Genomic DNA, 13,119 nt, shown 5'->3' with positions numbered 1-13,119 from the left:
TTGTTGATGGATTTATAAATTTTTGTAAAATTTTGTATAAAATTTTGTATGTTTTCATAATATATACACAACCAACATTTGCAATTTTCTAAATGGGGTCCTCTAGTTAGTATGTTTGTGGTAATTTGTTCTAAAGTTATATTTGGATTATAAGAATATGTTACTAGAAACAAATATTAAATACCTGAAATGGCATTATGATCCCTATGCGTGTCTCTCAGTAGCCAAAATATGCAAAATCAAGTGCACACTTACCTTTTCCCAGAAATATTTTATAGAAAATGATTGAATTATGAATTAATATTAATAATAAAGTATGTCTTATTGATCACTTTCTGCCTGCCAAGTTTTAACCTGAACACTTTCCATGAATTATTTCATGTAATCCTCATAATAATCCTGTGACATGGATACTATTCTTTCTTTTTTTTTATTTTTATTTTTTTGATGTGGACCATTTTTAAAGTCTTTATTGAACTTGTTACAATATTGCTTCTGTTTTATGTTTTGGTTTTTTGGCCGCAAGGCATGTGGGATCTTAGCTCCCCAACCAGGGATTGAACCCGCAGCCCCTGCACTGGAAGGAGAAGTCTTAACCACTGGACTGCCAGGGAATTCCCTGGATACCATTCTTATTCCTATTAACAGATGAGGACATTGGACCTTCAGGAGACTGAGTATTTTGACCAAGATGATAAATGGCAGACCTAGGCTGACTTCAGTCATGTTCTTGGAATCAAAGAGTAAAAATATACCTCCATTAAACTGCATTTATTTAATGCATTTTGAACTACTTAGCATTTAATAGAGTTTTTTTGTTCTTTGGGGGTTTTTGTAGCTTATTAGCAGACATAAGAAATTTTGCTAAAAATTGGGAACAATGGGTTGTTTCATCCTTGGAAAATTTGCCAGAAGCTCTAACTGACAAGAAAATACCTATTGTGCGAAGATTTGTATCATCTCTGAAACGACAAACATCCTTCTTACATCTTGCACAGGTACGTTGGTAAGCTGAGGGTATTTGAATCACCAAATAAAAAATGAATCAACTGATAGCAAAGATTGGGGAACTTTCAGAGATTGGAGACTAAGTAGACAGCAATTAAATGCAACATGAGATCCTAGAGTGAATGCTAGAACAGAAAAAGGACATTAGTGGGAAAACTGATGAAATTCAGTAGTTTAGTTTAGTTAGTTTAGTTACTAATATTGTACCAGCGTTACTAGTATTGTACCTGATTTTGATAATATACAATGGTTATGTAAGATGATGACATTAGGAGAAGCTGGATAGAGAGTATGTGAAAATACTCTGCACTACTTTTGCAACTTTTTTGTAAATTTTAAATTATTTCAAAATAGAAAGTAAAAAAAGAAAAAGAAAACCTTTTGAATGAAACGTAAAATGTAAAACTCTTATTTGCCAGATGAATTCAATTAATAAATGAATCCAATTAATAAAATTAATAGGTTATGGGGAATGAGCCCGTGTGATGTTGTGAAACCCACAACACATTTTAAACTACCTCTAACTTAGTTCTCTTAAATAGGGAGAAAAAAGTAATTCTTAAATTAGAGTTACATGTTTGTATATTGTTAAAATATACTTGCCCTCTCCTCAAATGATCCTTTGCTTTATGAAGGTTTCTAGCCCTCTGAATTTTGAAAGGCTAGCTTGGGATAGTTCCAGATAAGAAATTTAACGTTGTGAAATTCTTATTTTATGACCACAGGTAAAAAAAATTATTTTCTTATTCCGAACATAGTTTTCAAACCTTTAATGAATGAATCTCAGCTACTGCTTTTAGTTTTAAAATAAAAAAAGTTATTTATGATACTTTTCTCTCAAGGAACTATTTCTCTAGAAGCTAAAATTTTCTTTTGATGGAGGATCAGTGATATAATTTACTGTCTTTTTTACTTTCTTTATGGAGATTGCCAGACCAGCTCTCTTTGACCAGCATGTCGTGAATTCTATGGTATCTGACATTGAAAAGGTTGACTTGAATAGTATTGGATCTCAGGCCCTTCTCACCATTTCGGGCAGCACAGACACTGAATCTGATATCTACACTGAATGTAAGTCTTCTCTTTTTGTTTAGGGCAGGGTCTCCCAACCTCAGCACTATTGATGTCTTGGGCCGGATACCTACCTCTTTGATAGGGCAGTGGGGCTGTCCTGTGTATTGAAGGATGTTTAGCAGCATCCCTGGCCGCTATCCCCTACATGCCAGTAGCAGTCTCCTCCGAGTTGTGACAACCAAATATGTTTCCAGACATTCCCAAATGTCCCCTTGGACTACAAACTCATATCTGTTTGAGAACCTCTGGTTTAGAGAAATACTTTTAAGTTTCAAAATTGGTCTCTATTTTAAAACAGTTGTACTTACTGATTGTGAAAAACCTGGAAAATATTAAGAGGAAAATAAAAGTCATCTATAATCTCATTGCCTAGAAATAATCCATATAGAAAAAACCTGGGAATAATCAAAACAGTTTTGAGTTTTGTGAGCTTTCTTCCATTTTTATATTACACGCATATGCAGTTCCATGCATTTTGTACCCTTGGCATCATATGGTGTATAATGAACACCAAAATGATATCTCTATGCAATACTGTTTTTCAAAGCCGAAATGCCCTGCTTAGGTTTGGACAATCTGACAGAATTTACCAAGCCAGTACGTGTGACCGGTTCCATTTCCCAGGGATAACAACCCACTATTTCTCCCATCATTTCTCTCTGAAAACACCAAAAAATGCAGCCTCCTATAGGCTACAGCACACTGCTCTCTGGGGATAGTCTAACCTCAGTCCTGCTTTCTGTTTCTTAACATAAAATTATATTACCCTTTGGGATTCAGTAAACCTCAAACTCTTTAGTAAAATGATAGTCCTTAACTGCCCCTTTAACTTTTACATGATAAAAGATTATTTATTTAAGTGGCTCAATTCTGCAGGGCAGAATTTAATTTTTGCTAAAGATAAAGGATATTTCAGAAAGCAGGAAATCAACAAGTCTAGCTTAGTTCAGTCATTAGGTTTCAACTAATCTGTTGCATTTAATGAAAGCATTGCATTCAAAATGAATAATCATCTCTACTGACAACAATTCTTCCCTAGTATATAAACCTGCATTTTAATATATACCAAAACATATACACTTCTGATTAAAATTTTGAAGAGTAAAGAACTAAGGAATTTTTGTTAGTTTCCAGGATATGAAAATAACTTATTTAACACATTTAATTTAATCTACCTGTCTTGCCCTTTTATTCTATAAAATTATTAATGATTTCTACTTTTTGGTTTCCTCTTGGGTTCAAAGTAGTGTGTAATATTCTGCTTTTTTTTTTTTCCTTTTTACATGGTAGATGACTCTATCACCGTGTTCCAAGAACTGAAAGATCTCCTTAAGAAGAATGCCACTGTGGAGGCTTTTATTGAATGGTTGGATACTGTGGTAGAGCAGAGAGTTATTAAGGTATTTTTCAATGACATATTCAGAAAATAAAATTTTGTTAATAGTAAATGCTAAACTGGCTGTAATTTCTTGAATCGTGGGGGATGGTGATAGGCTGTGTGTAATAATACTTTGAAAAGCTTTTGAAACCCTAGCAATAAGGGAAGTCAAATATCAAGATTAGAAATATGGCAGATTTGAGAGCACTGGGCACAGTTGCAATTCTATTTGTCGTTTTTTGACAGACTACAAGACGCTATTCCTTCCCTATCAGTCAATAAGGTTACAGCTGTGTAACATCAGTAGTGAAAGATAAACTTAGAAACTGGAAAGAGCTGGCCCTTTTCTTAAAAAGCACGTTTTCACAAAAGCTGACAGAAGATATGGTTTTAAGTATTCGCATTTTTTAATTCCAGGAGCTCAGTATTATGTGTTTTCATGTGGTTTCTTCAACTCTTTCAGTTAACCTTCAAGTCATCCATCATGAAACAAGGCCATAAGAACAAATATATCCATCACCAGTTGGTGTTAGCCATTCCATATCAAGGAAACTAGTTATAGTGTAGGGACTTTTTTCTCCTGGAAGGAAAACAGATTATCATTCAGGACCAGAGAAGTCAGAGTTAATCATTCACAGAAATATATAACCCTTCCTTCACACTTCGCCTTCTGCTTTTTTTAAAGCTCTGTCAAAGGAAAATTAAGAGAGAAAATATTTTGTAAATTATTTCATTTCGTTGTCCAATTTACTAGGTAATAAAACCATATAGAATAAAGACCTATTAACCTGAAAAATGATGGCAAAGCCAGATGAAAATTAAAATCCCTAGACACATCATTTTATTTGATAAAATAAATGGCATGCCCTGTCAATCTGTCCATTTGTCAGTTTTTCTATCTCTTGATCTTACGTAGGAAGCATGTAATAATGAAATGACAGATTCTATAGTTTCATTTTGTTCCTTTACTTTTAGACCAGCAAACAAAATGGAAGATCATTAAAGAAGAGGGCTCAAGACTTTCTGCTAAAGTGGAGCTTTTTTGGTGCTCGAGTAATGCATAATCTCACCTTGAACAATGCATCTAGCTTTGGTATCTTATGTGCTTTATAAAACTCTTCTTAGATGAATTACATCATTCATTCCTCAGTCACATTTCCTATCAATTTTTAAGCATGTGGCACTGTCATTTCTCAAATTGGACTCTTGAGCCAGTAGAGAATGGTTGGTTTTAGCCTGGGTTTTGTAGTCAGACCACTTGCAGAGTTAAATCCTAACACTGCTTCTCTTTGGCTTGGCTTAACCCAAGTTAGGCTGCTCATTGTAGAAATGGGAGAATATTTCTTTCATTGGGTTATGTAGGCACTTGAGTGACGTGATATGTATAAAAATACAGTGCTTAGATAAATTTTCTTTGTTAAACAAGCAAATAAACAATAATTAATACATTATTTTCCAAAACCGCTATTCATTGAAATATGGCAAATGTTTGCATCTTTTCCAGGAACCTACCCTCATAGTTGTATTCCAAGCATCAAAGACCAGCTTAGAAGACATGCTGTCATATGTTTTTGAACCATCTATCCTGACCTATACAACTTATGAAAAAATTGAGTCGTTAACTTTTTCAAAAATTGAATACCTTCTTTTCCCTAAGATTTCTGAGATTCTTAGTTTGTAGTTATAATGCTATCTCCTGGACAGTACCTCCACATTTAGTAGTTGCATTTTGAGAAATCCTCGCATTATAAAATAGGTTACAGTTAACTAAATTGGTTCATTTAATTTTTAACAGAATTAGATAAAATCAGTGAACTTGTATTGAGGGATGAAAAAAATATATTGTCTATTATTTGAAATATGTTGCTTATATTTAAGGTTTCTTGAATTATACAATATTTAAACCTGACCTTATTATGAAAAAAGACTTTTGTTGGAAAATCTGTTGAACAGTTAAAAGAAGTTTAAGGTTTTCCAGGACATCTTCCACATGAAAATTACTTTTCTCCTTTTTTTTCAAATGAAAGAGCATTTTGTTTCAGGCTAGAAAGACATCTTCTTACTTGATACTTTTTTCAGAACATGTTGGCTATTGTCTAATTATTTAGTACAAAGTAAACAGAAATAGAGCAGAGTAGAGCTCATTCTCCCCAGGTTAAAGCTTATCACACTCCAATGTGTGCCCTCTTAAAGCATAAAGCATGTCTCACTTTCATCCGAATTTTCCTTTGATGTAATTAGTGGCCAAAGAGCTGGCAGGACAGTACACACAGTGAGCTGGGCAGGCGGTACACAAAAAGATTAGAGACCCAAGTTAAGCATGTTGGTCTTAGCAGGTCATTTAAAGTCCAACAAGTATTTGTTTATTTCAGTTGCTCCTTGTAAAGTGTTGCGAGATGGTCACAAAGATAACCTGACTTCTCTCTTTCTCTTTCCTTCTCTTTCTCTCCCTCATTTCATCTCACAATGCCCTCTCCCCATTCCCTATCCATAAACAAGGTTCTTTCCATTTGATCCGAATGCTTCTTGATGAATACATTCTGCTGGCCATGGAGACCCAGTTTAATAATGACAAAGAGCAGGAGTTACAGAATTTACTGGACAAGTATATGAAGAATTCAGGTGATTTAAAATGTATATCTTGTTTTGCATATGTCTTTGTTGAAACCTAAGTTCAAGAATTTGTAAGCACACATGTTAAATGGATTTATAACAGCCTCAGATTTTACCCCCAAAATGTCACTACTAACACAGGATACTAACACTAAGAAAGCCCTATTTTTTCTTTCCTCCATTGGTATATAGAGTAGTCAAGGTACTTTACTGGAAACTCTGAAGAATACAAATCAATATTCTTAACTTCTGAGAACTCAGATAAAGTTGGAGAAGTGACAATAATACAAAAATAACTAGAATTTAAGACAGCACATGTGGTATACCACCTTATAAATGGCATAGAGATGAGTTTTATAGGAATCTAAAGAAGGAGGGACACAATATATTTGGGATGTGATGACTTGCATTTTGAAGGCTGTTCACTACAGAGTGGATTATTTAGTGCCCTGAAGAACACACCTACATCCACAAATATACAGTTAACAAAAACCAGCACCACTGCCAACACCAAAGATCTGCCAGTCTTATTTCCCATGGAAAACACTTCTCAGGAATTTCCAGATTTATGACACAACCCTAGAACATTTTCAGTTTTTTTTTTTTTTAACTTGGGCTTATCCACTAGGAATGTGGCAATGATATTAGCTTTCCTATTTAAAAAAATCTTTCCAGATGCAAGTAAAGCTGCCTTCACTGCTTCTCCGAGTTCATGCTTTCTGGCCAACCGTAATAAAGGGAGCACTGTTCCCAGCGATACCGTGAAGAATGAAAGCCATGTGGAAACAACCTATCTTCCTCTATCATCCAGTCAACCTGGAGGCTTAACCTCTGCTCTGCACCCATTCCCTGCTGGGAACACAGACAACATGCCGCTCACTGGTAGGCTATGAAACAACCAAGAAAACCTCATAGGCTTCAATATGTCTCACAGGAAACTATTCCTTTGTTTTCTTAAAGCTGGTAAACTCCAGGCATTTCAAGAATAAAAAGGCTTATCTTCACTGACTTGTAACAAAGCTTTATAATATTTTTGTGATTTTCAACATTTGTCATTCACATTTTTATCAATACCATTTTTAAGATAGGTATCACATTTTAACATACTCTCTTAGTTATCTCAGAGGTCCCAATAATTGGTTATTTTCATTTAGTGGAAGAAAAAAATAGATTAGGTGTTCACAAAATCATTAAAATGCTTGGAAAGTCAAAAAATATGAGCTTCTTATTTATTTTTGGATTTCGAGGAGGCTTTATTTCTCCTCCATTAAAAAGTAGATTCAGCTATTTTAGGATAACCATTACAATAATTTTCCTCTTTGGTCTAGGGTCCCATTTCTGTCAATCTGAATGTTTATGGCTTAAACCAGCTACTAGATAATACTTTAAGTCTGCTTATTGCCTTATGTCTTCTTTGAAATCCTTCTATATACCTTACTTCATTGGACACACAGAATTTTAAACCTGGAATGGGTAGTTTAGGGGCGTAATTCCACTAATGGAAAATTGGAGACCCAGGGATTTGGTGGCTTTCATAACTCATTGCTCATCAGTGGGGTTTGTATGAAGTTTTGAATTGACTGCTTTGAAGCCATGGTCATTTTGACATTATTGCCCTTTTCTTTTACCCTAAACTTGAAACCATTTAGCCTTCAGCTTGTTTTTTAATTACAGAGAAATGTGAACAGCAGACCCCTTGCCCTTCCCAAGCTTGATCTCTAATCATCTTTATACCCACGGAAGGATGAAGCCATCCCAAGCTTTCCTCCATAGTCACTAACTCCAAAAGTTGCCACTGTTGTGAAATACACTGTTGTGATGCTGTTTTTTAAACCTAGAGTTTTATAGGTCCCTAGTCCCGTTATTTTTGGAGGTTAGAAATGAACTAAGTTGGAAAAAAGGTATAGTAATAAATCATGCATAACTTTGAAAGATGTGAAGCCATCTATTTTTAATTTGCCACTAGTGAATGCTCTGGTAACTTTTTTCCAGGTCCAATGGAGCTTTCCCAGAGCTCTGGTCATCTGATGACACCACCCATTTCTCCAGCCATGGCGAGCCGAGGAAGCGTCATTAATCAGGGGCCAATGGCAGGGAGACCCCCGAGTGTGGGCCCAGTACTGTCAGCCCCATCACACTGCTCCGCGTACTCAGAGCCTGTTTATCCTGCTCTCCCGCAAGCCAACCATGACTTTTATGGGACCAACTCTAACTATCAGACTGTGTTTAGGGCACAGCCTCACACCCCATCAGGACTCTATCCTCATCGCCCCGAGCACAGTCGATGCATGGTCTGGAGTGAACAGCAGCTTTCTAGAGACTTCTTCAGTGGCAGCTGTGCTGGGTCCCCATATAATTCTCGGCCACCTTCCAGCTATGGACCATCCCCACATGGCCAAGACTCACACAGTATGCAGTTTTTAAATACAGGAAGCTTCAATTTCCTGAGCAACGCAGGAGCTACCAGCTGCCAAGGAGCAACGTTGCCTCCTAATTCACCTAATGGTATTGAAATTGTTTAAGAATTTTTCCTGGCTTTTGAGTTGGCAGTAAGGCAAAATCAGACATTGAGTTCTACCTCCGGTGAACAGCATGTCATCCCATGTAGAGCTTTCTCAAAATCATGGAATCTTAGATATTTGGGGTCAATTTCTGCCACTTACAAACATATTCCTAATTCTTGGGACTTTATTAAAGTTGCCCTTCTAAATGTCCTGCATGATGCAAAAATATTATGTCAAACCATATGTTTGAGACCAACCTTAATAGCCTAAAAGAAGAATGTTCTGTCCTTTGAAAATTTAGTGAATAATGTTTCTTCCGGAGAGCTAGCAGCAGATCTTAAGGATTAGGACCCAAACAGTGTCTCCTGTTGAAGTACCTTGAGGTTACTGAGTTGGAAAAATCTGTGGACTTAGTCAGCCACCAAAGTAATCTCTGTGTAGAGGCTGCTCTGATGCTCCTCTCCTCAGTGTAGGCCAGTCCTTCTCCCAGAAACATGAATCTGTAAATAAAATTGGTGTTTGACAAGTAATCTTTGTGAGAGGCTGACGGTGCCTTTTTTTTTTCTTCATAAGCACTGTAAGATCTTGGTAATTTAAATAAGGGAAATACGAGAGAGGTGTTGTCTTACACCTCAAACTTGACAATACGATAATGCCTATGTATTTTTTAAAACAAAAAACAACATAATGAACCATATCCATATATAAGCACAAATCCAACCATATTGTAAATGTAGATGTAAATGTAATATTTACAGTGTGATATCTCTAGGGCTCTATCCTATTACCTTGTCCTTTTTTTTTTATCTTCCTGGAACATTACTTGTAATAAGTTAACTCTACATTCTCAACATTTTCTGTTGCAGGGTACTATGGAAGCAATGTAAACTACCCAGAGTCTCACAGACTTGGATCGATGGTGAATCAACATGTTTCTGTCATCAGCAGTGTTCGCTCCCTGCCTCCCTATGGTGACATCCATGATCCACTCAACATCTTAGATGATGGTAGTAGAAAGCAGACCAGCTCGTTTTATGCAGACACACCACCTGCAGTTGCATGTCGAACTCCTGTAGTAGGTAAATTATATTAACATTTCTTGAAAACGTTCTTTAAAAGTTGTTAACCTCAGCTATGCAGTGTTAACTGGGCACTCACGTTCCCACAGTTGGTTTATCACTTCGGATCTGAAGTTATGTTTCTGGATCTGTTAGTAAAAGCCTTGCCATTTCTCTATATACATGTCACCATGCAACCTACTGCTAGATCTGGTATTCTTTCCAAAACAAATCTCTGGAATCTATTATGTATGCAAAAAATTCATGTAACCTGTCAAATGCAGTCCAAAAATCTGTTAAGTTTTACAAGGGCAATAATGATATCTTTTTCTCACTTTCTCTTTTTCACTGTTGGAAGCAGGGCCAGTGCCAAGAGCTGTCTTTGGACCCCATAATCTCCATCAGTATCCTAAAACCACTCCAAGTTTTAAAAAATGGTGACTTGTAATGAAGGTTACTATAACTTTCTCAGTTGTATGTAAAATGTGATTAGATACCTCTGTAGAAAATGTTCCTTTCTTATTCTATAACATACATTTTAAGTAAAAATGAACAAAACTGTATGTTTGCCATGAAGTCCCCTAGCTTCTTATTCCAGCCAGGTTGCTGTCCCTAAGAAAATACGGCAACTTGTACTAGATGCATCACCGACACCCAGCAAAGAGTCTGCCACATAGTAGGAACTCATTACATCACTGAGGTGAAAAAAGGGGCAGAAACAAATGCATAGATTTAGTTTCTAAACCTGCTAATAGGGTATCACAGGGCGAGTATTATATCCACGTAAGTATCAAGGCGGGGTGTTAATGTTTAAATGAGATGATTGAAATCTTCCAATGGAACTGATTTCAGATTAGCATAAGTAGAGGGCATTGACACCCAAACAGAGCATAAGGGAAAATGACATAAATTGCATCTCTCCTCACTCAGTGTGTTTTTCCAATAATTCAATAGGAAGCACTTCTTCCCTTCCTATGACCATCACAGACGCTCGCTGAGCAGAGTCTGCTATCATCTTATGCTATCTGCAGATGGTCATTGCTTCTGGGTTACTCTAATGAAGCAGAAAATTCCACTTCAGGAAGTTTCCTCACTGTGAGACTGAAATGTACAGAGTTGCTATTGTTACTATTAGTTCTGTTTACTTGTAGTGATAGTGGATGCTTTGATGAAACATAGTTTGGGTGTAGGACAGATTCTAAGCTTTAGTTGTCAGAGTTGGCTTACAAGTAAATTGCAAAGAGGGCTTCAGTGTGAAAAGAGGGAATAGAGTAAGTGAATGAGTGGCACAAGGGGAGTTAGGACCTATAATTATATTTCCTTAATTATAAAGCCTGGTTTTTAGTGACAGAGATGACGGTACTTAGAAAAAGAAGGAAAACAGCACTGAGAAGGCAGGAACCAAAAATGCAGGAAAGGTAGTGCTAGCGAGCCAGTTAGTAAAAAGTTTTGAGAACCTACTATTATGTGCCAAACCTCATTTTAGGTGTGAGGTTATCGTGGTAATCAGGTCAGAGTTCCTGCTTGTAAGAAGTTTACATTCCAGTAGGAAGAGATAAGGCAATGAAAATATAAGCAAATGCATTAAAAAGATAATTTCAGTTACTCTCAGGTCAATTAAATAGGGTAAAATGACAAATAGTAATGAAGGAGCTGCTTTAGGTAAGGTAGCTCGGAAAGGATTCCTGAGGCAGAAATATTTGAGTTGCAAGTTGAGTGATAAGGAGGCAATGATGTGAAGATTTGATGATGGAGTTCCAGGCAGAAGAAATGGCAAGTTGCATAGTTTTTGAAATGGGAACATTTTGGGAAAATTCAATGGGCAGAAAGAAGGCTCGTGTGTTTTGAGTACAGTGTATGAAGAAAGGGGAGTAAAATAAATCAGAAGGCAGAGACCAATTCATCTAGGGTGTTATGAACCACGGCAAGGAGCTTGGATTTTGTTCTAAGAGTAATGGGAAGTCATTGTAGCATTTGAGAAGAGGGACAATTTAATAGCAAGATTATCCTGGCTGTTCTCTGCAGGGTGAGGGTCATGAGACTAGTTAGGAGGCTGCTGTGTTGGTCCAGGTAAGAGAAGATGGTGGTTTGAACTACAGTTGTGGAGGTGCAGCTGGAAAAAGGACGTAGACTGGGGATATATTTTGGTGATACAGTTGTCTGAATTTATGTTTGAAATTGAATTTTCTTTGTGAAATGTGTTGAAGGAAAATTTGTGGGAGAATAGCGGGGGGAAATGGAAGAAAAGATGAGCATTGCTCTGAGAAACCATACACACTCAAATTTAGTACAGATACATGTGCTCAATGCACAAGTTGTAAAGTGAGTGGCACAGAAAAAAGAAAATGTCAGTCAATTTTCAATTGCTGATGATATTTTCCCTTACAGCATCCAGCTTGCAAACCCCAATTCCTTCCTCCTCATCCCAGTGTATGTATGGAACTTCCAATCAATATCCAGCTCAAGAAACCCTGGACTCCCATGGAGCAAATGGTAGAGAAATGGCATCCTCTCTACCACCAATCAACACTGTGTTCATGGGAACAGCAGCTGGAGGCACTTAAACCAGCACTGTTGGGTAGGGGTTGAAACTTGAAATGTCTGTAGCGCTCACATGCTATCTACTCAGACAGCTGTCAGAGAAAGAAAATGGAATATCCAGTGGCACGGTATTGTTTTTCAGGTCACCGGTGTAAAACCATGGACAACACCATAGTGAATGGTAATATTCGCAGAGTTTGCCTTGCACACAAGTTGTTTAGAATGTGGTCCCGTTATTAATCATAGTTTCAAACATTATCAAATGGAACCAGTGGAGCTTTGAAGATGTAGACATTTCAACTCTGAAGATTTAATATTTCACTTCTTAATTTATTGAAAATCTGTGTGCTGTTTCACTTTTGGTTTTTAAAAAAGAGAAACGTTTATTTAATGCTTTTAAAATACTTTTAATTTATTAGGATCTCAGAATCATTGTTTACTATCCCTTATTTGACAAAAAGTCAAATGTGTATGGCTACCTCCTATGGAAATGTTTACAAGATCAACACCTAATTCAATTCAGCCTCGACCAAAGTTGCTTGACTTTCAGTTTCTGTGCATTAGTATGATGATTTCTGTTACATAGCAGTGTTCCAATTCTATGTAACTGAATGGAGATTAAAAGTGCTTTCCTTCTTTATTTAAAAAAGATAGGAAGAAATAAAGTATGGAAATATTTTTAAAGGCTTGGTTGTTCTCAGGGCTGGTTCTGTTTCTAAAGAATCCTGGGGGGCTTCCCTGGTGGCACAGTGGTTGACAGTCTGCCTGCTGATGCAGGGGACACGGGTTCGTGCTCCAGTCCGGGAGGATCCCACATGCCGCGGAGCGGCTGGGCCCGTGAGCCATGGCCGCTGAGCCTGCGCGTCCGGAGCCTGTGCTCCGCAACGGGAGAGGCTACAGCGGTGAGAGGCCCGCGTACTGCCAAAAAAAAAAGAATCCTGGG

General features: G+C 37.0%; 1 protein-coding gene across 1 annotated transcript in view; it reads left to right on the top strand.

Moving 5' to 3' along the window:
* Nucleotides 1–12,850, top strand: part of RFX6 (regulatory factor X6) — a 54,364-nt gene extending 41,514 nt beyond the window's left edge. Inside the window, exons 11-19 of the mRNA XM_024756702.1 lie at nucleotides 839–998; nucleotides 1,935–2,079; nucleotides 3,373–3,482; nucleotides 4,436–4,553; nucleotides 5,960–6,082; nucleotides 6,749–6,955; nucleotides 8,066–8,578; nucleotides 9,444–9,656; nucleotides 12,024–12,850. Coding sequence (XP_024612470.1) covers nucleotides 839–998; nucleotides 1,935–2,079; nucleotides 3,373–3,482; nucleotides 4,436–4,553; nucleotides 5,960–6,082; nucleotides 6,749–6,955; nucleotides 8,066–8,578; nucleotides 9,444–9,656; nucleotides 12,024–12,199 — 1,765 coding nt within the window. The 3' untranslated portion in view covers nucleotides 12,200–12,850. The remainder of the gene's footprint in view (nucleotides 1–838; nucleotides 999–1,934; nucleotides 2,080–3,372; nucleotides 3,483–4,435; nucleotides 4,554–5,959; nucleotides 6,083–6,748; nucleotides 6,956–8,065; nucleotides 8,579–9,443; nucleotides 9,657–12,023) is intronic.
* The last annotated feature ends 269 nt before the right edge of the window (nucleotides 12,851–13,119 follow it).

This window comes from Neophocaena asiaeorientalis, unplaced genomic scaffold, assembly GCF_003031525.2.
Source record: "Neophocaena asiaeorientalis asiaeorientalis breed wild unplaced genomic scaffold, Neophocaena_asiaeorientalis_V1.1 scaffold125, whole genome shotgun sequence".
Lineage (NCBI taxonomy): Eukaryota > Metazoa > Chordata > Mammalia > Artiodactyla > Phocoenidae > Neophocaena > Neophocaena asiaeorientalis.
This window is presented reverse-complemented; position numbering and strand designations above follow the sequence as displayed.